Consider the following 25,232-nt stretch of genomic DNA (forward strand, 5'->3'; position numbering starts at 1 on the left):
ATTGAACAGCTTAAACCAACACAAAACTGCTATACTCTTAGCTGTGTAAAATGTGGTATTTTAAAAGGCTATTTTTAGAACGGGTATTTTCACGGTGCTGTGATGATCAGGTCAGTTCAGTCAACATAAAACCTCAGATGTTTCTGTGAGCAACTCTCGCAAACACATCTATTTGGTTCTCTCTGATGCTGTGTTGAGTTGTAAGCAGCGTAAACCGTTGCAATCAATTTCAGCCATCTTATTTTGGCAAGTAAAATAAATGGTATATATTCACAAACAACTGTGCAAATGATAACATCATTACATTTTGTCAAATGAAAGAACAACAATAAATCCCCCTCAGCATTAATATTTGTCTTCAAAAGATTCGCCTTACATAAATAACATTCCTGATATAATCATAGCGTATAACTCACACATCTTTCATGTATATATATATATCCCGGGACACAACTTGAGACACATCAGCGCTGCTCCTGGCAACTAAAGGGGTGTGTTTTCATGGAAAACGACACTAAAACACCCTCTATTTGGTTTTCTAAACATTATTCTATCATTATAACAATATAGGCATGTGCAGAATAGGTATTAAAGGTAAAGTCAGGGCAGGAGAGAAACATAGCATACACAATGACAGAATAATTAGAATTTTTGAACCACAACATTAAATGACATGGGCATTGGCGGTTCTAGTGTTAATCACCGTCTCAAACTCCTGGTCCTGTCTGTGCATCAGGGTTTTCCACTGCTCAAAGAGTTCAGGCTCAGAGTTCTGGATGTCCTTCAGAGTCCCTTCAGTCTGGATAGTGCCATCTTTCATGGCAATGATCTTATAAAAAAAAACACATACACACAAAAGTAAAGAAGAAATGCAATCTTTAGTATAAGCTGACACCGGAAATCAATCAATCTTTATACACTCTGGGATATTTCTAAGATAAAATGTCTGCATCCCAAATGAAACAATGGAATAGTTACATCATGAATACTATAACAGCATCACAAATGGACAATCTTATCAATTACTGTGCATTTTAAAGAGTAAAAGGTTCTGTTAATCTATAGTTTATCTAGTTGGTTAAGATAATAACTGTAAATATCCCTGTTTCTCTCTCACACACACACACACACACACACACACACACACACACACACACACACCCAGTCTGCGTGTGGGAGATACTGAAGTTTGTGTGTGACCAACACCACCGTCCTCTTCTCCTCTCTCAGGAGCTTGAGCAGACCGTCCTGCATCAGATGGTCACTCAGATGGATGTCTAAAGCAGAGAATGGGTCATCCTAAAAAAATACATCAGCAGACACTTAATAAGTATTTAGCAGGAATATTTAGCAGTCAAAGTTAAAGTTTAGAAATAAACTTTCTTACAGTAGTTGTCATTTATCAAGAACTCAGCTCCTGTGCACTGTGTGGGTCTGGTTTAATTAGATTTGACTGACAGTGGTTTGATTGATGCACAGAAATACAACTTTGATTGATCGTTTCAGTCTTTTTTCAAGCAAAAACGCCCAAAATTCCAACTTTCTTTTTTAATGTGAGGATTTGCTGTTTTTCTTTGTCATATATGAAAGTAAATTGAATATCTTACTGCTTTAGACGTTAGTCAGACAAAACAAGCAAACTGACAACAACACTGTGGGCTCTGAGAATGTTTTATTTTAACATTTCATAGACTAAACTATTAATCAAGTAGACTAATCTACAGATTCAAGGATATTGAAGTCCTAGTTACAAACATGTATTACAATGTGATCAACTCCACCAGGAACTGACATTTTCAAACTGTCAGTTGAAAGTTGCATTGAGCTTCTCAGCCCCACAGCTGAGCTTAAGAGAGTGTGTTGCTATTTTTGTCACGTAGGAAGGCATCAGAAATAGAATCACATCTGAGTCTTCAAGTAAAGAGCTTCAGAAACGTTTCACTGTGAATACGGATAGACTGTCTGCTAACAGGATTAATTAAAAGGTGCAATGCAACAACTGAAATAATTCTTCTGATCGGAAGATGCGTGAGTGAAGAAGAGGACTCACCAGAAAGACCACGTGGGTCTGTTGGTACAAGGCTCTGGCTACGCTGATACGCTGTTTCTGTCCCCCTGACAGGATGATACCCTGCACCAGAGGGAAGAAAACCTTACAACGTTTTACTACAAAGAGGGATGTACAACATGATTACATCCATACATGTGTGTGGCACCTGCCCCCTAGAGTAACAAAGGATATCATGGTTTATTTCCCACATTACTGGTGCATGAAGAAATCCAACATGATATTGCTTTGGCTGAACAAGGTCAGTCCAACTCCCTATGCACAAACATTAAACATTACTGGCTGCACAGTAATGATGACAAATGATTCTGCAATACAGAGAGCCACAGAGGGGGCTATGGCCAGTTCTGAAAAATAGAAAAGCCAGAGGAATTTCAAAGAAAATCGTATATTTTACTGTCATACTGACCCGCTCCCCGATCTCTGTCTGGTCCCCTTGTGGAAGGATGTCGATGTCAGGCTGGAGAGAGCAGGCCTCGATGACAGCGTTGTACCTGGCAGGCACAAACAGAGACAGAATACAGATGAGGACAGAGAGCAGCTGCTAATACCAGCCAGAAGGAAACTATGGGTCTGCTCAATATTAATTTATTGGCTAATAATTTAGACAGTAAATGAATTAGAATTATACGTTATTAATGTTAGACATATATCTTTATCTATCTATATAAAACTTAAGCTGTTATGTATGCATAATACAACCCAATAAAAGTCTGAACTGAGCCATGAACACTGAAAATGAAATAAAGAAATGAGTTTCAGCAGCCTATATGGTCTAACTTGGAAGATTGAGCGCTGAATCAGACTCGCTTGAACAGACAGACAGAATAAAGAGATGAAAGGCAGAATCAGAGAGCACAGAAACGCACTGGGGACACAGTTCAGGGCTGCATCAGTGTTCAAATTTCAATTAATGGCATGTTATTCATTACAATGTATCGTCATTTTTATATTATCCATTTGGAGCTTCCCACATGGTCTTGAAAGTACAATAGAAACGCCGCCGCACAACATGACAGGTTCACAGTTATATAATTGTTGAAGCTTTGAGAATAATGGGATAATGGGAATGGGGAGGTTTAGCAAACTTCTCAACAGCAACAAACCACAGCTGTCCTTCTGATGTATTTAAAAAAAGAGTCCATTACACCTAGAAAGAGCCCGGCCACAACCATAAATCGATGCAACTGACCTTTTTAGGAAGACCATTTGCTGTGTGGATGAACATGATGAGTGTGTGCAATTGAGTTTGTGTGTATGTCAGTAAAAGAGAATGTGTGTATATTTTTGAATGTGATCATGCAGGCTAAAAACAGCATTATGTTTTTGAGCCAGGAGTGAGTGAAACTGTAGAAGGTGCACAGCCAAAAGACACCTTCTGCCAATACTGGTCTGGCCCGAGGTGTCTCCGTGTCAAAACAAGTTATTTGGGAAGTCAAGCTCTGGCTTTTCTATACTGGATTGAAACTGTTGACTCAATCAGGCATCGATACATCCAATTTAGCACAGTGGCGTCAGGGAGCAGAAAGGTTATTGGCTCTATTTTGGCCTAACAGCTCGGCCTGACAACACATTGATTAATCCGTTATAATGAACAACTCTGAATGTCATTTTAAATGAGAATGTCCTTAGACAGCTAGTTTTTCTGTGATTATGGGTGCCACATTGACAGCATTGAAGCAACATAATGTTCAGTTGTTAATGTAAGGAAGAGAGCCTATTAGTGGTTACTAATGCAAGAGTACAGTCTATAAAGTTTTGTTCAATGTGACGCACATCCACAAACTAAAAAGATTCAAATAAAAGAGTTTGCATTGAAAACAGAATGTTGGAATGCAACCTTGACCGATGAACTAACTAATACACTCAGTTGCCAGTTTATCAGGTACAGCTAGCGAAAACTAATGCAGCCTTATACATCAATCGGCCAATAAATCCGTCCTTCATAGAGGTTATAATGTCATTTTTAAAGAGGAGCTGATTCAACTTTATGGTCATTTTGGAGGCTGCGGTTTGCGGTGCTGTTGGACAGTATAGTAAGAGGTGTTTTTAACATTTAGTTTATCCACATTAATAATGTATCAATGAGAGTAGACCAAATGGAACCCCTTTGAACAGATTTGACCTGTCGTTTGTCATCTTTTCAAGGAACATTCAAGAATAGGTGTCTGTACAGTGGGCAGCTCTTTTTTCAGCATTGAGGAAAAAACTTAGCTCAAATGTGTGTTTTCTACTCTTACTGCAGTCCTTCATTAGCAATTTGCTATTTTTGTTTGTGCATAATAAATTAAATGTATGTGGTTGTTGTGCCCTGGTGGCCTCGGGGTTTACAGTGCCAACTGCCCCTGTTTGAGTCGGCCAGGGACCTGTGATGTCTGTCGTTTCCCATCTTTGGCCTCCAATTTCTTGTCATCTCTTTACTGGTGACTGTCTAATAAAGTCATAAAATCTCTGGTAAGTCACATCTGTTTCCACTACTTGCAGTGTGCAGCACACTCCTATTGCCCTATCCAACAACAGCACCCGTGGAGGAGTTCAGCAGGGTTTATACAGACATAACCTCTCATACCACCATTTTTTTTTAGGTATAAGGTCTTACCTCGGTTTGATCATGGGCATCTCAAAGGTAATGTTCTCCACCAGTGTCGCATTCAACAGCCAGGGCTTCTGGGAAGCGTAGGCCACAGCGCCTCTCTTCCTACCAGAGGTTTATATACACATAGAGAAGTGTCAAACAATCAATGTGATCTGTTCTCTATGTTTAAATTTGACTTCTTAATGACGTTTCACAAACAGGTTACGGTTAGGAAACGGTTTGACCTCTGGACCACAGGGACTCCTCAACCTTTAATAGCTGGTGATGCATTATAAAAACTCATTAGAGACTGTGGCGTATTTGTGTAGTCAATATGCAGCTAAGTGTGTGAGCAGAGGGAATATCTGGTTCTCTATCATCTTCAGTGGATTTCTGGATAAAACATGATAATTGCTGTTCTCCTCTGCGGATGATCGTGACACGTCTCCATGCAGACCGCCTGACGTGTGGCATCTTGTTGGCTGAGCTCACCTGATTTCTCCGTCACCTGCTGCATCTCTGTCCGTGGGACTGCAGAGAAAATATCAAACACACAGAAACATGAAATAAGCCATACTGTCCCCTTTGAGATAAACAGATTATCGGCTCCACTTTCATCCTGAAATGATTAACAGAAAACAAACACACACACACACACACACACACACACACACACACACACTAACCCATATACGCTTCCCGCACTATGGCAATCATTTCATTGCTCAGCAGACCAAACAGCAGACCAATCATCCACTGCCCTACATGAACACATCTATCATTAGCTGAGATCTTGTCCTTCCTATAAATACCCCCCGCCCCCCCGCCCACCCCACCTCCTCCCAATTTTTCTTCCTGTAATTTGCTGATATGGAAATCAACCCGTTTGGACTCTGACTCATTCAGTTCTCAGAGGATCTGATTCCTCTGGCTGAGATTAGTATGTCAACACGGGGTCTGTGGCTGACGGGATGTTTGTTGCTGTTCGCTGGTATCCTGTTCATCTAGCGTATGTCTCTCTCTGTAAGCTGCACTATAACTGTAAAGGCAGGGTGTTTAAGGTGAGAAAAGAATGATTTGTGTGTACTTGCTTAAACACTGTAAATACACTAAACTTGTGCAACTGTATTTCTGGCATCAGAATGTGTTCCAGAATTATCAAATAAACAAAAAGACTGATGTGACTTTCTGGGGGAAATAAGAAGATTGAATGAAGTTGATTTGAGTTGATTTCTTTCCTCTCCGTTTTTACTGGCTGGTATGTTTTTGAGCAAACCAATTTCATCCTGAGAGGACACAAAGACTCATTAAAATGGACTCTGGGTTGAGGTGACACACACACACACACACACACACACACACACACACACACACACACACACACTACGTCCCATCCTTCCTTCCTGACTAGGCAGCAGTGTCCCTTATCTTTTCCGAAGCTTTTACTTTTCTCGCCATCAACAGTCCCAGAGCAAAGAGACAGGGTGAGATAGAAATACTAAAGTCCCCAGTGAAATGTCCAGTTAGCTGGGGATTTGTTTTCTCAATTGCAATTACTTAGATGATAAATACTCTGGATGACGAATTTGATAACTTTAGTGACGAGCAACACATAGTTAGAAATGATTAAGGGAGTAGGCTTTTCCTTTTATTGTTATGTAGCCCTGAACGTTTAATGTGGCCAACACCACTATAAAAATATGACATATTATGTTAAGTCTTAAAGTGTCATGCTTCAGTTTTATTATATCTTGAGTGTGTTTCATGCTATTTATTGTTTTGTTTTGTGTACTGGGTATATATTTGGAAGTATGATTTCTATATATTGTTTTATGACAAAATCTAACTAACCCTGAGTACTATTCTATATACATTCTGAGCTCTGAAATGACTTGGGTGAAAAAAATGAAAATGATGATTTCAAGTAACATGATATTGTTCATGGGGTGAGGTACTTACAGATTCAGTATTTTGTTTACACTGTACATTAAAACTTTTTTTCACTGTAACCAGACTATAAAAAACAACATAATGTCCTATACTGTTATTCACCAGACGCTTCCGTTGACACTCACACTTAAAGCATAACGCTATCAATAGACTTATAGAGCTAAAAGTTTCCTATTTTGTCAGTGTCCGGTTAGACAGAAACAGCCAATGATAAGACACCAGCTGTCAAATGCTCTGTTGACATACTGTTGGCAAACACAGGCCGACATGGATGCCACCCATTACCCATTGTGTGTGTGTGTGTGTGTGTGTGTGTGTGTGTGTGTGTGTGTGTGTGTGTGTGCGTGCGTGCTAAAATTGCATTTGCATTAGCTAAACCTGTGACAATTATGAAATGGCAACAGAGCTGTATTTATAAGAGGGATTGACAGTCTCCACTCCACTATTGTTCATGCACAATAGCTAAATCAAATGTCTTTCCTCTCATCAAAAATAGTGTACTGCAGTGCATTTGCACTTTGGCTACAAAGGCTACAAATATTTTTGAACGTAGTTGATTCATACTAACTTTTGTCCTCAATCTCAGATCTTCATGCAGGTTTAAAATTGTCATTTAAGGCAGATCTAAAAATATATGATAGCACTGGTTGATGTTTGGGTGCTTGGGCTTTTTTTCCTGTTTACTCTCTCTGACTTACCTTTCATCTCCCTCAGACTCCAGGTTTGGCAGGCTGCAGAAAATAGAACAAAAAGAATTATTTTATACACACACACACACATATATATATATAATATACTATATATAACTGGAAGTGTATCACCTGGTTATGTAATTTGTAACAGCCCTTAAACTCCCATAAATTCTTATTTTTAGAATAATTAAATGTCTCAAAGTGTACACACATACAATACACTCACACATAATTCACATTCAGACTGATAGTTCTAATTCATTAAGCTCATATTGGCTGTTTGGAGCTTTGCACATGCTCAGTACAAGCTGCGGTGTATTTTTAGGTTTGCCAATTTGACACCTCTCTTGAGAAGGTGACCCTGAGTAACAGTTCACTGCAGCAGCTGTTAGGAAGAAGTTCTGACATGCAACAAACATGTTAAACACCGCTGTGTGTACTGACTGTGTGAAATAAAATAACATTGAAGTGAACGTTGTAGGTCTAGGCCGGAGGTGTTGAGCGGAATTCATGACCTATAAATAACAGAACAAATATGTTTGCGATGTATTTAAACAAAATACATGTTTTTTTGTTTTTTTTAAACAACACAGAAGTGAACAGATGTGACAGGAGAGGCCAATAATCCACATTGGCTCATACAGTGAACCTCATCTACAACATGAATTGGTATAACAACTTTTTACAACTTAAAAAAAACTATTTTAAAATGTCACATGTAAAACAAATATCACATATGGGCAATGTGGAAAATGAATACTTTTTAAGAAGCAGAGTTTACAACATAAAAATCAACATTTCAAATATAAAATTGACTTCCTCAATTAGCAGGGCTAAACTGTGCGCTTTCTAACAACTCCCAATGAAAATACCCCTTGAGAAAATTACCTAATCAGACCTCATCACCTAACTACACTTGAAAGACACTGAAGTCTGAATGGACAGCTGATTGTCTTTATCCTGCAGAAATCGTAAAAACAGGGCAATCATGCCGGAGTTGATGACTTACAGCTTTTATCTCTGAAGCACCGAGTCTATTTTCCCCTGATGTCTAGCAACACCTTTAGGATGAAAGGTCACGTTAGAGGAGAAATCATGAGGGAGTCAGGGACAGTTTCTATCAGCAGCGAGAAATTCAAGTCCAATCATCAAAGCCAAGCTAAGGAACTTCCCTCAGATTCTAACTGTCCTAAATTAACTTAAATGTCCATCATTAAAACTTGAAGTCCCCTAATGATGACAAGAAGTAATGGTGCATGTTGACTGTGATGACCACGCCTGAGGATGCAGCCCTATTTGTCAACAACCATTAATTTTAGTCTATTAAGGAAGGCTTTTTCTTCCCTTGCTTTTGTGTTTTGAGGTCACAACCTCGCTATCCAACTGGCTTTGCTGCCCAGTTTTGAGACTCTCGACCTCACTGCACACAAGATATCCAACCTGCACGGAGACCATTACATGTTCATTGCATTATTTATAGCCACCGTGGGGTTATGGTTGACACTTAAGCTTGCTACAGAGGAGCTTTAACGACTTGGGATAATTTCTCAACTGTGCAAAGGTGTAAGCCACCCTGGGCACGTGTATGTCAACTGCTGTATGTTTCAATGTCATGTTGTATGTTTAATGTATCTTATGCTTTCTGCAGCAATTTTTCCCACTCAAGACAAATCATAAATTGACTGGACATTAGATAGAAATAGTTTTTACCAACAGAGAAATACCAGACGCTCCCTCGCTCTGTGCCATATTTGGAGTGGGAGAGGGGCAACGAGAGGGGGGGGGGGCCCACTGATGGAAATGACAGGTTGTGTTTGTAAACACGTCATCCCCCCCAAAGAAAGATGCCGCCCTCCATGACTTGTAATTTGATCCACTAACAGGTTTTATTTAATCAGAAACTACTCAAGCAAGCACATATTTCAGTACATAGACACTAAAAGCATAAAGCACTTGTTCCTGATGATGTTGTCATACTGCTGTCTTATCATTGTATCAATTGTTATGGCATTTTCCTGCAATGTAAGATACAGCCCTAAGCTCAGAGAAAAGAAAAGAAGGGACACTGACACTGACGAGAAAGCATGTCAGAAAAAAACTTTAAACACTCATTACCATTTGAGATTGAAAGTTTATTCTTGATCTTGGGAACCAGTAGTTGACCGAATAGTGGACCTTGTGCTGAGAGTGTTTTGTCAACTGCTGTTTCCATAGGTCAATTTCAATTTCAACATTTAAGACTACATGGAGAAGAAATCCCTAAAGTGCCCAGAAAAAGGAAATTCCATTAAAATTGAGCAACTACATCTGTTGAGGAAGATCATCAACCTAGCACTTGAATGCTTGCCAAAAAAAGTAGTGGGATTCATAATAACGCATAAATAACACTAAATGTTAAATAATGAGTCTGTTTTTTCAAGTAAATGTTGCTGACTAAAACACAGCACAACAATAACTACAACAACAACAACAACAACATAGTGAAAACATAAGGACAAACTCATCTTAATGTGTCTGAATGCCTCAGGAGGACAAAATCTAAATGACAGCTCCTTAGTCTCTCCCTGGGACACGTGATAAGTGAGAGGGTTGGGCACCCGGCAGGGTGTACAATCCAATCTAATATCAGAGGCAGTGCCAGCTCGGCCCTGGCAGAAGGAGGAACTATGTGTGACTGAGTGTGTGTGTGTGTGTGTGTGTGTGTGTGTGTGTGTGTGTGTGTGTGTGTGTGTGTGTGTGTGTGTGTGTGTGTGTGTGTGGCTGCCAGGGACACCGTGATAATCAAGTAGGGGGAACTAAACTTTGTTGACAAGTGGAGCCCAATAGCGGCGCTATCCTGGGGAGGTGACGAGATACTCAGATGCAGGAGATAGGAGCTAATGACTCCCAGAATGCATCGGGTGGGATATGAGTATTCAGTTTCAGCTGAGCTTTTTCAAATGTACTCTGTTTTTCTCGATCCACTGGATTTAGTTTTGCTGAAACTTCTAATTGGCCATTCACATTCTCCTGCAAGATAAGGACTTTCTCAGAAAGACTCCAACGTGCTCCCTTTGTGTTGGTCTGCTGTCTTAACTAGAGGAGAGAAATTATTAAGTGCAACACTACACACAAATAATCACCGCCACAGCCACAAAATGTACTGAAACATCCGCCAAAGCAATGACAATAAACTGAAATGCAGGAGATTACATTCCTGTGAGTGTCCTTACAATGTGAAGTACTACAGGGACATTTCATTCATTTAGCGCAGTGGTTTTGCAGTATCAGTTTCACTGACTTACAAATCCATTTATGTTATATTGCCATGTCATGGTAAAAGGTCTGATTTTGATGGTAATTGCATTGCCTTGTCAGGACATAGAATGTATTGCTTCAAGAAAATGCATAAATAAAAGCTCCCTGACAGACCAATTACCAGACATGAGTCCGAGTGCCAAACAGACTGAGGTTGAAAAAAAGAATATTGACCAGAGTGCTCTGGGTCTCCATGAATGTAATTCTTTTGAAATTAACCTTTCACCTCTGTATTGGATTTAATTTCAAGAATGAACTGTATAACATACAGGACGGCACATGCATGTTATTGCTTTGTAATTGAATGAACTGTTGTATTTGTGGTAGAATTTTCAGAACACACCATGTAGTTGTTAAGATTAGACAAGGAGTCAACTTAGGTAACATAAGAGTCACTTCCAGGTCAGAGGTTAGGGGCCGAGATGTTCTATTGGACCATTTTACATTTCTAAGCCTGTCCTGTGGACATGCACAGATGTGTGTGTGTCTCCAGAGTTGAGGGAGTCGAAGCAGCTGCATGATAAGGGAATGTTGTTTTCCGGGACCTTCTTCTTTGAATGTCAAACGGGCCACACACACCTTACTTACAAACACACACCCGCAGATAGCCTATTCCCTAGAGAGAGCTAGACTCGACTGAGGTATTTGCACAACAACAAACAGGACTGACACAGACAGAAAACAGCGAACTCGTAACTGACCTGTTCCAGGTGACTGTTCCTGACACTCTCTGCATCTCTCCCAGCGCTGCCAGCAGCAGAGACGATTTTCCACAACCCACCTGGCCCACAATCATGGTCAGCTTACCTGAGAGGTTTGAGAGGCAATGCATTAAACAGGTGCATAGGGAAATTGGATCAAGAACTAAATAAGGAGAGGCAGATTGTACATCACACTGCCTGACGCTCACCAAAAGGAATCTTGATGTCCACATTAGAAAGTGTTGGTGGTCCATCGGTCCAGGTGAAATAACCGCTAGTTATCTGAGGAGAGCATAGCACAGTCATATTCAGATGTCTCTTTAACAGTTAGTTAGTTAGTTAGTTATGTTTTATTTCTGTGTCACGCCAAACATTTTGGCCCATCCCACATGGGATTAACAACTAAACAGTAAACATGTCATCCATCCACAATGCTGTAAAGTGACAGTGAAGCAATAAGAAGTAAATGTAACCTCTTTCTTATTCACTTGATCCAGGAGAAGGACGACACTGGTGTTATTTATTTTTTATGGAGGCAAATATCTGCAGTTTGAAATTTTCCAGAGCTAGACGTAGAGCTCATTTTCTTACATTGTAATGCATCCCAGATATTAATAACAAATGTCATGTGTCAAGTGCAAATCAGTGCAATTGTGAAAACTGCGGTGCCCAGAAATTAGATGCATCATTCCAAGTTTTATCAAAATGTGTCATCTTGTGACAGCAAATTAATCTGTCCTTCCTGTCTTAGGCCCCAGCCTGCTCTATATTACCAACCTCTCTCTCTCCTCCACGTCTGTACCTGACTATTTATAAAAAAAGCTAGTGTTCATCCCCTACTCAAAAAAAACTATTTCGACCCCGCCCAGTTTGAAAACTATAGGCCAATCTCCAAACTACCTTTCTTTTCGAAAGTTCTTGAAAAAACTGATGCTGACCAACTTTCTCCAAAAACATAGTATGGATAACGCATTATTAACGGCGTACTCACACCAGTTGCCTTGAACCGTGCCTGAGCAAGATTGTGCCCACACCGTCCGCCCGGGCACGGTACACACTAGTCAAACGAACTGGACTTTTGGGGTCAAACGTGCTTGGGATTTTAAGATACTGTGGCCAAGATTAGTTTGATACATAGAAATAGTCACAGCATATACTGTTTATAACCTTATGTAGATGTAAACTAAGGTCTGATCATTCTTTTTAAGTCCAAAACCAAAACCCAATTGCAGATTTATTTTTGAAATGTTTGTTTCAAACACATTACATATGATATGTTTGATGATAAAAGGTTTTATTAGCTTTTTGGTTCAATTTGCATTTTTAAATACATTAATTGTAATTACCCAATTTACCTGAAGCTTTTTTACAGCCTTATACCTCCGTGTATTTATTAACACACTCTGACCAGCACTGCCTTTCTGTTTTCAGGCTCTCTTTTGATTGGAATAATTTACCATAACTTCGTTTGAATGATTGGAAAATAGCAAAGGGTTGACAACATAACAGGAACTGATTATTGATTTTTGTCCCTCATGCAAAGAAATCTCTAAAGGTCTTAACAAAACCTGGAGAGAAAGTGTGTTTGCCCGCAATAACTCAGTCAGTGTCATTTGAAATGACCGACCTTAAACAAAAGGTAAAATGGCCGCTCTAACTGCTACATCACCACTGCAATGTTAAAGGTCCCATGGCATGAAAATTTCACTTTATGAGGTTTTTTAACATTAATGTGAGTTCCCCCAGCCTGCCTATGTTCCCCCAGTGGCTAGAAATGGCGATAGGTGTAAACTGAGCCCTGGGTATCCTGCTCTGCCTTTGAGAAAATGAAAGCTCAGATGGGCCAATCTGGAATCTTCCCCTTATGACACCATAAGGAGGAAGGTTACCTCCCCTTTCTCTGCTTTGCCCGCCCAGAGAATTTGGCCCGCCCATGAGAAAGAGAGAGACATCATGGCTTGAAAATAAGGGAAGGATGGCAGTTGGTCAAGGCCACACCCCCACCCTCCACCTTGCCCCCCCTCTCTCCGCCTCAGTAGCATTTAAAGCTACAGACACATAAATGGCACATTCTAAGTAAAGCTCATTGTGGGACTGGCTCTAGTGGCTGTAATTCTGCAACAAGGCTGAATTTCGGGAAATAGACTTCAGATACAGTATTAGGGGACCACTAAGGCCTATATAAAAGCATCCAAAAAGCAGCATGTCATAGAACCTTTAATAAAACCTGGAGGAATATTGCATCACTCTGTCCTTTTGTCTCTCTCACCTTGATACAGATGTCTTGGTCCACCTCTTGGTAGGATCTGTTGCCCTCGTGGTCCCCCTGTGAGCTGTAGTTGTTCCAGTCATCCCTCGGAGGGCGCTTCCGGTTCACCACCTTCAGCGGCTGGAGGTGGCGGGACAAAGAGGAGGAGGAGGATGAAGGTAAAGATTTAGAAGGTTTCTAGGGGAGGGTTGTATAACATCAGGCACAAAGGACAAAGGGGTAAATGGTGATATTAATAGGAAGACGATAAGGTGGAGGAAGAAAACAACAGTCACAGTAAAGTGAGCCAGCCTGGACGCCGCAGAAGGGAAGATTGTAAGTATCCAACTAGTTTACTGTCTAAATCAAGCCAACCCAAAAACATGTGTTTACATGTACTTACCACAGCCTGGTATCTATTTTGGTTGTGATTGCTGGAGCCAGAGGTTACCATTGCTCTGGGCTCCTGTTGGTCTCCAATCTCATCGCTTGAGAAAAACTCGCTGAGCTTCTGAACACTGATTAAACAGAAAGAAACAGAGAAACCTATGATGACTTATGAAAATAAAATGAATCAGTATTCAAAACATACTGTTGATGGATCACTAATGCTGTATGTAATTAATGGAGCAGACACCAACAAGCAACATAGACTGCTGCACCCTGCTGTCATATCATTCAGTGAAACAGATTGAAAAATCTATGGAACATGATACACTAACAATGAGCTTTATCTTTAATGTATCTCTCTGTGTCTCACACACACACACACACACACACACACACACACACACACACACACACACACACACACACACACACACACACACACACACACACACACACACACACACACACACACACACACACACACACATTTCTACATCTGAATTAAATCACTTATCTTCTACTTCACTACCTAAATTAATACAAATGCTTCCCTGATAAGCTTTATCTTTAATGGATCCCCCACACACACACACACACACACACACCTCTACATCTCTGAGTTAAATCACTTATCTTCTACTTCACTACCTAAATGAATACAAATGCTTCCCTGATACAGGGTATCTAAATTGAATTACTAAATCTGTGCTTAATGTCAGATCTGACACTGGGAGTCATTTCCTTCAATTTGTTCATCAATGTATCCATATGTCTCATGGATTAAGACATTCAGTATATAGTAGAGAAGTGCAGGTAACATGCCACAGTGAACCCTGTGTGTTAGAGCAAATACATTGCAATAGTGACATCAGTATGATGTATATTATCTGATGATGTTCTTATGTTACAATGTGTATGTATTGACTCTTGAAACACAATGACTTTGCATTTACAATATTATGCCATTTTCCCCCACAAAGAGACATTTTCTCATGTTGAGGTGTGAAGATGAACTGCATCTTCACTGTAAGTTCTTATGTTCCTCGTGTCTGACAAAGTGTGTCAGATCACACAGTCCCAAAATAGACATATCCATGGATCACAGGCAGCTTCCACATTCAGGGAAAGAAAAGCCACTCTGGTTAAAATAAGGTGCTTACACCAGCACAGTTGAATTAGCATGTCTCCTAAAGGCCCATATAGAAAACGGCTGATGTTAGTTTCATCATCCCCACCCATTAAACTCCTGCCCTTTCAAGACATAAGGATAGGGATGATGGGATTTAAACTGGCATGCTCTCCTTGCCTGTACAGTCTCAAGGAAAAGAGTTCTGCTTCATTGACTTCAAGAGTCAGGTAGAGATTATGCTTCAAGGAGTAAATAACCAAGAGTTTGCTACTCACAGAACACCCAAATATTAAAAATGACATTTTCTTCTAATTTTCCTAATGTCTAATTATACATGGAAAGTGAACACTTGAATTAATTTGCACTATACACTCTCTTGCAGCTCAAGCCAACCCTTTTGATGTTTTTCCCTTCAATGTTGAAGTTGAAATTACCCCACAGTGCAGTATGTTTCTATTGTGGCTTTTACTGAACACCCAACCTTTAAGTGGGATGTCTACTGTACACTGCATTCCCATTTTTTTCAAGTGCTCCTGTTTTGTTTTTTCTATCTAAAATGTATCAAGACATCTTGAGCAGTAGAGCACTCCTCCCTGCAGATATAAGCATGTGAGTTAAAAAAAGGTTGATTATTTATTTCTGCATTGCCCTACATAGATCTGTAAAAATATAAGAAGTGAACCTACATCAACTGCATCACTCAATATAATAAGCAAAGCAGCATATATATGGGGAGTTGCTGACTTGTGCAGCATCAAGCCTAATCACAAGACGTTTTGACTTCCAAACTAATTGTGAAGCTAAATGCTAAAATTATTAGGCACAACGTCTCACTCAGAGACAGTTAAAACAGAAAATTGAGGCACTTTGTTACATGAACAAAGGCTGATCTGATAAAGCAGCTGATCCACCTACTGCAGGAAAAGGTTAAGTGTTTCATCTAATCATGTTGCTTTTCACTAATTTGTTTATTGTCATTCGTGTTTCTGTTGTTGCAGTGTCCTTCCACATGACTATTTTCAGACATTTTCTAACCAATAAACATTAAAAAACAAACCAGTTTTAATCTGGTGCTATAATTATGAAACTGTAGTCTTTGTCATTTATTTTTTTGAAAAAAAAAAAAGATAAGCTGCATGAAGGTGATCAATCTGACATTGAACTCTACTGTAAAAAAATATATATATTTTAGTTTCTCACCTAACAAGAGCCTTGACGGTGGAGCGCACCACACTGGAGAGCAGGAAGAGGGGGGTGACCAGGATGTGAAAGAGGGACAGAGAGGCAAAGGCCACAGCTGGGGACAGATCAGCGTCCTCGGAGATGTGAACATGAACCACAAACGTCTGCAGGATGAGAGGGAGGAGAAAATGGCCGAGGTTAGTCTCAACAGCATGGATTTAGATCTTGAACCTGTTGACTGGCTGATAGTCATTCATGGCCTGTTGAAGGTGAAAACCTCATCAAAGAGAAACTGAAGTCATTCTCTGTACTGGCTGTCAGCATCAAGTTGCTGTAGAACTTGAGTTTTTGTATCAAGAGGTTGAGGAGCACGGTGAAATCAAATCAAAGTTAAATCACTAGTCTATGTCTGTCGTTTACAATCGTCCTTCTCCCTGCTATCTGTCTGATTTTTCCAATTTGTCACCTCTCCAGTCTACAACCATGAAGGACTTCTATAAATACAGACAGTATTTAGTGGTGCGCTGTCAGGGAGTCCTCCACTGTGTCACTGTGAAATGTCACTGGACACTGGCACTCTCTGTCTCCACTTTGTCCAGGGCGAAAGTAAACAGGATGCTCTCTGCTTAGTAGACACAACTATAAGCACATTGAGCAAAGTAGTTTGGATCATTTAATGGTAAAGCTAGACTTTAAACTCACCGTCAATACAGCTGCGATGGGAATAGCTGCATTCATGAAAACTGAAAGTAGGAAAAGACACAGACATGAGGATGTGAAGGCATCTTCCAGGACTTTACCCAGTTAAAATAAACAACGTAAAGTATTTTTTTAGTTACTATTTAATTACTATTTTTTGACCTTTTTTTTATTGCTTCTGTACACAAAAAAGCAGTAGTTTATCCATGTTAACTCACAGATATTTTGGTGGGTCATTTAAATGGAATGATTATTTGGTTTTGTACAGTATGGGATGATAACTTCAAAAATAAATTTGGATTCATAAAAAACTTTCGAAACCAATGGACCAACGGTCTCCAAGTGCATGCTGGGTAATAACATAAGGTTTGTCGCTAATCTCCCCCCCTGTTGCCTATTTTTTGCTACACTCCATTGTCAACTATGCAGTTAATTCAAAATGTCATGAAATACCATGTCCAAAATGAATGGCTGTCAAGATAAAAACAAGGTTGTAACTGCAGTGACAGTGTTTTACATAGATAAATCTGGGTTTCTATTACGGTCATGAAATCATTCTCTTCCATTACTCTTGTCAAGGAGGAAATCATGATCGATTAAATTCTGCAGTTATTGATTTTAGATTGGAAACAGTCTATTACAGGACTGGAGCCATGCAGACTGCAGCCAATGTTCAACTGAATGAAGATATTGAGGACAATCTGTAGAAAACAAAGTATTGAGTGACCAAATGGGAAATGAAAAAGTACAATAATCCATGTTAGCTGTGCCTAAAACATTAGTTATCTTTACATCCAGTTATTTTCATACTTATGTGTTGAATTATAAATGTTGACTGGAGATTGTGGGGTTCAATAAAGGAATTATAATAGAAATACAATAGTCAAGTAAATAGTGATATAGTGTAAAGCCGTGTGCCTTCCTGTGAATGTTTTTTATTCAATAAAATGTTCCATATTATGCTATTTTTTTAGATTCATGCTTGTATTTTGGGTTTCTACTAGAATATGTTTAATGTTTTCATGTTAAAAAAGACATTTTTCTCAACTGATTGTTTGAATATACCTGAATATTCACCCTCTGTCTGAAACACTCAGTTTTAGTTTCTCTTTTCTACATCTGTGATCTTGCCATCTCTCCACTGTCATTTCAGCCAGGGAATGACTGTAACAGCACTGTAGCAGCACTTTATATTATGTTTCTATGTTTATATTTATGTGTGTATATATAGTATACTTGTGACATCACAATGGTACAGAAGTCCTGGCAGCTCGTTTTAAGGCACAGTTTCTGAACACGGTCTGTGTGCATTTCTCTGTGGATTGAATGTTGTGATACTTTCAGAGTATTTATATAGCACCTGAACCTTCTATTCCAAATGTGAGAGAGCAAAGTTTAGTGTGTGCAGAGAAAACAAAGGGCCTTACTGGAGATGGATGTGTAAAGAGCAAAGGCCTGCAGGCTGGTGAGCTCTTTGCCCCTGGTCTCCTCCACACTGTCACAGAAGATGTGTTCCCAGGCGTACAGCTTCAGCAGCTTGATGCCCCGCAGCAGCTCATTGGTCTTCTTTAGACGTTCACTGGAGTATTCCTGCAAGTAGAAAAAAGTGAGACTTTGATTAAACATACGTAATCTGACACATCAAGGACATAAACCATAAGAGGCGCAGCCAGAGGTCGACGTGAACTCTACTTCATGGGTTCAACTGCCAACACAAACATCTAAGCCATTAAAGTAAAGTGTTTCTTCCCTGGTATAAAATCCCGCTCCACAATATCAACGACTAAAGGAAAAAGTATCATTACATTTTATTGGACTGAACTTATTGAATAGCAGCTTTGTATCAGTTACAGGCAGCAGAAAGGCTTGAGGCGAGATGAGCATATCTTGCGTAATTTGTCGTTCCTTCTAACAAATATTTGATTCTCCAAGAGGACAATGACTCTTAATTTGAGGTGTCCAGCTAAGTGTGTGTGTGTGTGTGTGTGTGTGTGTGTGTGTGTGTGTGTGTGTGTGTGTGTGTGTGTGTGTGTGTGTGTGTGTGTGTGAGAGATGATTCAACACCCTCATTACATCCACTTCATTAGCTGGTATAAGGTGGGCAAGCCAATATTGACCAACACTGTTTGTAAAGTTCTGCGTGATCTCTTTAAAACAAACGCAGCTTAGAGGTCACACCAATTGAAGACATTTTTCTGTGATGTACTAGAAAATTAGGTTTCTAAGATTCTTTGATTCTACCATGATAATAACAAAACAAAGAGACTAAAGCGACGCTAGCAGCTGTGTGAGGCTGCAATGCTGATTGCAAAGGAAATCAAAGTAGTGGAAAAATTGAGGCTTTGTCCTGATAATTATGCTAAATGATACATTGGGGGAAAGACCTTGAATGTCTGCAGCAAATTGCATGGTATTCCATCCAATAGAACTTTCACTCTGAACAACAAATGTCGACCTCATGGTGGTCCTAAAGGAAAAGTCAGGGGATCACCAACATCAGCAGGATTCATCCTCAGGGGCTCATGAATGTCTGTACCAAAATATGTGTTGATTAATCCAGTAGATGAGATATTTTACAGAAAAAGTCAAAACTTTGCCCTGCCGGTGGTAGATGAAAGTCATAAGGACACATCCTCTGGTCACCATTAGTTTTTGTTCAAAATATTCTACAAATCAATCCAATAGCTTAATGTCTGTACAAAATTGCATGGCAATACATCCAATAGTTAAGATATTTTAGTCTGGCAAAGTGGTGGACTGACCGAACAACTGCCACTGCCTTCCATAGCCGCTTGTACGGCTTAAAATAGATAAAAAAAATAGTCACAAGCAGTACTGCATCTTTGTAAAAGAGCCATTAAAAATACTCACCAGGGTGCTCTTTTGTGTTTGGGACAGCTTGGTGGCCACAAAGTATTGTACAGGAGCTAACACAGCAATGACAGTTGCTCCAATCAAGGCACTGATTCCCAAGAGGTAGTAGAGCAGGATCACTCCCAGAATAATCTGAGAGTGGAAGATATAGAGGAAGAAAGAAAGATATAATTTTAAGAGAGAAAAATGTGGAATACAAGATGTCCTTCAGTTACACAACGCTCCCCACTGACCGTATGAAAACCGTATTAGCACAGTGCACAGCTTTGTGAGAGGCAGTGACCTTGAGCATAATGACATCAGCATACATTGCAAGAATATGACAGGTCACATACATCTTAAAACCCTCATTTCTGATACCTGCAAAGCAAATGTTGAGAGAATGACAGCAGCCTTTGAAGAGACATCATTATTTAACTGGATGTAGACACTGCCATACATGCTTACAAGTGAAGGAAGATGAAAAGCTGGACATTTCTACAAGGTTCTGGATTTCAAAAACACGACTCTTTACTCGGTCAGTAAGTTGACGACGACGACGTAATAATGATAAAACTCAAGCTTTTTTCGTCCACCACCAGAGAATAACTGTCTCTCTCCCGGTTTACAACAGCGATGAGTCATGTCTCCACATGCCCTTGACTTCTTCCCACCGTCTTTGGCATCATACTGAACGCATGCTGGATTCAGGAATCACCAGGACACACAGAACCAGATGGAGATGGATGTGACATTTCTCTGTCTGTCACAGTGTCACTGGAAACTAGTGGTGTGCCATACTGCAAAATTTGGTATAGATCCGATACCAAGTAAATACAGGGCCAGTATCGCCCGATACCGATACTTTTTAATAATTAAGGTGGATTCATCATCAAATTGCTAAATCTGAATGAATTTTCATGACCTTTAAGTGTTTTTTGTGATTTTTCCTTTGGATTATTAATAAGTTAAAATAGAATTTCCATATGCTTGTATAAATTTGTTGGCTTAACACTGTATCTTACAGCCTTTTTACAAATTATACAGCTTGCCGTTGTTTCATTTTTGGCCTGAAAATATAGCGACACAGCGCTCCTCTTCCTCTCTGCCATTCTTCTGCTCCGTCTCTGTTCTGCTTGTGTGTGTGTGTGTGTGTGTGTGTGTGTGTGTGTGTGTGTGTGTGCTGCTGGCCGCTGCTGGGTCTGGCTGGTTGCTTGTTTGTTTGCATGGCGCCGCTGAGTCATGTGACGGTACAACATCAAATCACAAGAGTGGGGAAGAGGAGCAGTGACAGGAGCGGCACTTGAAAGCAGCGGCACTTAGACAGAGACAGCCAGGTCGCCTCTTTGATGAAACCGCAGTAGTGCATACTGGAATGAAACTAAAATTAAAGTATCAATCTCATTACACTGGTATTGATCAATATCAATACCAAAGTTGGTATCGATATTTGGATCGATCCGCCCACCACTACTGGAAACGAGGTGGGTGGTGGGCGAGAGAGAAGCAGGATGTGATTTGAGTTCCTTGTAATAACTATAAAAAAGAAACAATGAGTGCCACTTAGGTATGAGTCTTATGTAACCATGGCATTTAGCACGGCAGTGTACAATTGTAGAGCCACTAACCCCTATGCCGTTTCTGTCAACCTCTCACATGAATCACGCCTGATTTAAGTATGTGTTCTTGTTCAAAAGTGTCACAATACATACAGTTGCATAATGTATCACCACTCCTTCTAATTCGCCAGACTGCTTCAGAACTGCATCCCTTAGCACCTCAAGAACTACTGTAACTACTGACCATTTGGGAGTTTGTCCCTGTGGTCACTTTAACAAATATCTAGTCTGGATCAACGAAAGTACATATCCAGGATAAAGCCTGACATCCGGCGGGTGATGTCAGACTTTATCCCTCATATTCCGTTCTCTGTGTGTTGCCATTCTCAAAATCTCTTCACTACGGGAAACAACAAACTTCAAGCTAGCAAGCTACACGATGCAAATGGTCAGTTTCCTGTGCATTTTCTACTATGACAAGTAAAATGTCTGCTGTGAAAAGGGCCTAATACTGAACACATTTTATGCTAAAAGGTTGGATACGGTACAGAACTGGTTCCTGGAGAGAGATCATTTTGCATTGCACTGCAATTCCTGTTTCCTGTTGTATTCAGGGAGGTGACAAAAAGGGCTAACGTCAGTCCAGTCATTTGACTGAAAAACATGTGGATTCAAATGTAACTGGAAGCTGCAACAAAGCCCTAGAAAACGATGGACCTCCAAAAGCACAATGTTGCGTCCCATCAGGGTAGGGGGCAGTTCAAATTGAGCACAATGGATTCATTCACAGTTTGGGGGAGACAGGTAGGTACAGATAGAGAACACTAATGCAGCTCAGACCTCAGAGGAACCAGCAGCAGCATACTGCTACTGAAGGGTGTTAACACAGCCTGCTTCTGACCTGCTGTGGGTGTCTTTTTATTAATGACATTCTCAAATTGTTTGCTGCCTGTTTGACTTGGCCAGACAACAAAGTACTATGCAACTGTTTTCAGCATATGGGATAATATTATGCTTGACAAACCTCCAATGACACTGAATGGTAGATAACACAACACAACTGCTGGTTGAAACCTTAGTTAACCAGACATTCGTCATAAAGATGTGTGTCTGTATATCTATATACAGTCCATGGTTAACGCCTTTAAACTGTCTTCAAAAATGTTATTGAAAAGGCAAAGGTTACCATGGTGACAGTACCTCAGGCAAACTAAAATGTCAATAGGTGATGATGTCAGTTGACAAACATCTGTGTCCCGGGCCGGTTACTAAATCCTGTATGTACAATATTTAGTTACCAAATATTATGGTCCCTGGGATTCATCCTTGTATTTTTTTGTCTCGGTCATCTTTTTGGCATTTCAAATTAGGCCGTCTACACACTGGCTGCGTGTGATAGTACTTTACTGTATTGCTTGCTGCAAAAAACTAATTTCTGCTAAATGAAAAAGTCCATCACCACCAAACCATTGTACGAGTGCTAAAATAGCATATGACTGATTGTGTTTCCATGTCTAAATCGTGTCCATTTTCCTCTCTGAAAAGTCTTGTGGTCAATCATTATTCAAAAGTCATCTCTGCTAGCCTAGAAATCTAGACGCACCCTAGTGGCAGCAAATTTATTTTGCAGCTTGGGGGGTCTAGGCACTCTCCGTTGGCTTGCGAGCTGGAAAAACCAAACTTTGGTCAGGCCAATCACATCATGTATAGAGTCGGTAGGCGGGCTTATGGCTGCTGCTGCTGGGAACAGCGGTCTTCTGGAAGAAAGAACGGCACTGAAATCATTCTTAAAAAAGGAAGATGTGTTCGGACTTTTGCCGACCGGATACGGCAAAAGTTTAATCTATCAACTATCTCCGCTACCTTCTTCGTTGCTCTGCCTGGTTGTAGCGCTATCCTATTGGCGTGCAGAGGGAATTTGAAAGACAACCGTTTATCCCGCCCCTCAGATTGAGCTCCATCAATGGTGAGTTCCCAGACCCAACATCTGGATGTGGGTCTGGCTTGTCAGGCTACATCTCTGCTGCTCTTTCAGCACAGCTATTGTTGTTCTTCTAAATGAACAATATGCAACAGCAGCAGGTAAATGTGGCTAACTATATCTCTATTTCAGGCAACGAAAGGATTAGAAGCCACAGGGTAGAAAGAAACAGCAGGTAAGTATGACAAGAAAATATCTTGAATAGAGCGCAAAGAATAAAAAAATATATGAATTAATTCACAGACATTGCAGTATATCCAGCAGGTTTCCTGGGACACTGGATTTCCTTGAGAAACTAACTGACCTCCAGTATTTGCTGAAATTGTATTTTTATGATTCACCAGGGTGGTTGGTTTCAACTCTAATTTCTCCTGAGGAGTTATTGGTTTATGAATATCAACATTGATTATACAGTACTGTGTGTCATGAATTACACAATTCACTTATAGGACAGCATTTCAGAAAAGTCTGTCTGATTTGTATAACAAACAGTTGTTGATGAAAGCCGAATCCACCCCCTGCACCTAGAGTTTCAGACCCTGCCTTCTGGTTCGCACTTCAAATACCCTCTAGTCAAAACCAACAGATACAAACACTCATTCATACCCTCAGCCATCTCACTGCTAAACTTAAATAGGATAAGGTCATATCAGCTTGACCACAACCACGCATGATAACCATGGCTTTTTAAACATTTTAATTGGAATTATTTTACATTTGTTTAAATTTGTTTTGTTTTTTGTTCTTACATGTTTGTTATTCATTGTTGTATTTGTATTGGTCTTGTGTGGTCACTGCTGCGAAACCAATTGCACCTTTGGCGACAAATAAAGTTCTACTTGACGTGACTTGAGCATTAAGTGTGAAGGTCACAGGCTAGCAATCGACTGCAAACATTTGCAATGAATCTTCCCAGAGGGGCTATAACACATGACGCTCCTTTCTCAGCCTTCACATCTCTGTACAGTCCTGTATTTCGCTTTATCGTTAAGTGAGGTTTGCCCTGTACTATGAACCTCATGAGAAAAGACAATGCAAGGCATGATATACTATAATAAAGACAACATGCAGCCAGGCCCGTATCCAGGATTTTAGCAATACCAACGTCCAAATTTTAATTTCATTGCTGATCTAAATATGCGCATTTCAAGACGTTTGAAGAGCAACTTTTGTATATAAGTAGCTTCAAATGCGAGACAAAGTTGACACTATACCAAAAAACCATTGCGTTGACCAAAGATCGTATAGTTAAAACAAGATAATCCACTCACCCACCACCCACAAGCAATGACGGTGATGATGATCAGACAGCGGTACAAGTCGTATTTTGGCATTGTTCAAGTTCATTGTAGGAAGTTAAATCACTTTTTTTGGGAAAAAATAATACTATATAAATAATAAAAGTCCAGACCTCGGTTTCCTTAATGATAGATATGGCCATGAATGCAGCACAATGCAGCACACAACAATCCACATCCAGTGTAAACAAAAATGCAGTGGAACAAACACCTCTGAAAAGTCTAACACAAAGAAAATAGTGCAACAATACACAATACGAGGAATGAGCCATGCAATAACAGAAAGGCAGCAAAATGGCAAAAATGACATGTGCCTGCTCAAAAGGTAACTACAAGTCGGGGCTACGCCGCTTAAAGAGATAACACATGGTAGCCGCAAAAACTCAATAGTAGAAAAATAAGTTTCTTACCTGTACTGGCATGGCCCACAGGTTAGGACAGAGGAAGAAGAACCACATGAGCTGGTTGGTATCTATAGCAACCAGGTTACAGATCTGAGCAACAGTTAACTCGCCCATGGACATGTTGGATGTGCACAGACGCATTATCTTGTTGTAGATTTTTGTCTGGGGAGAGGACAACCACATTTAGATCCATGTGGACAAACAGT

The 25,232-nt window shown here is 40.1% G+C and overlaps 1 protein-coding gene across 1 annotated transcript in view; it reads right to left on the reverse strand.

Annotated features, from left to right (window-relative positions):
• The window catches only part of abcc8 (ATP-binding cassette, sub-family C (CFTR/MRP), member 8), a 61,168-nt gene that overhangs the window by 15,827 nt on the left and 20,109 nt on the right, over positions 1–25,232 (reverse strand). The window contains exons 8-23 of the mRNA XM_078257561.1: positions 25,033–25,188; positions 19,803–19,937; positions 18,359–18,521; positions 16,935–16,975; positions 16,251–16,396; positions 13,935–14,049; positions 13,553–13,672; positions 11,493–11,565; positions 11,284–11,389; positions 7,292–7,324; positions 5,136–5,174; positions 4,668–4,766; positions 2,478–2,562; positions 2,051–2,131; positions 1,162–1,299; positions 704–829 (exon numbers count right to left, since the gene is read on the reverse strand). Coding sequence (XP_078113687.1) covers positions 704–829; positions 1,162–1,299; positions 2,051–2,131; positions 2,478–2,562; positions 4,668–4,766; positions 5,136–5,174; positions 7,292–7,324; positions 11,284–11,389; positions 11,493–11,565; positions 13,553–13,672; positions 13,935–14,049; positions 16,251–16,396; positions 16,935–16,975; positions 18,359–18,521; positions 19,803–19,937; positions 25,033–25,188 — 1,656 coding nt within the window. The remainder of the gene's footprint in view (positions 1–703; positions 830–1,161; positions 1,300–2,050; positions 2,132–2,477; positions 2,563–4,667; positions 4,767–5,135; positions 5,175–7,291; positions 7,325–11,283; positions 11,390–11,492; positions 11,566–13,552; positions 13,673–13,934; positions 14,050–16,250; positions 16,397–16,934; positions 16,976–18,358; positions 18,522–19,802; positions 19,938–25,032; positions 25,189–25,232) is intronic.

The sequence above is a fragment of the Sander vitreus genome, chromosome 8 (assembly GCF_031162955.1).
Source record: "Sander vitreus isolate 19-12246 chromosome 8, sanVit1, whole genome shotgun sequence".
Taxonomy (NCBI): Eukaryota; Metazoa; Chordata; class Actinopteri; order Perciformes; family Percidae; genus Sander; species Sander vitreus.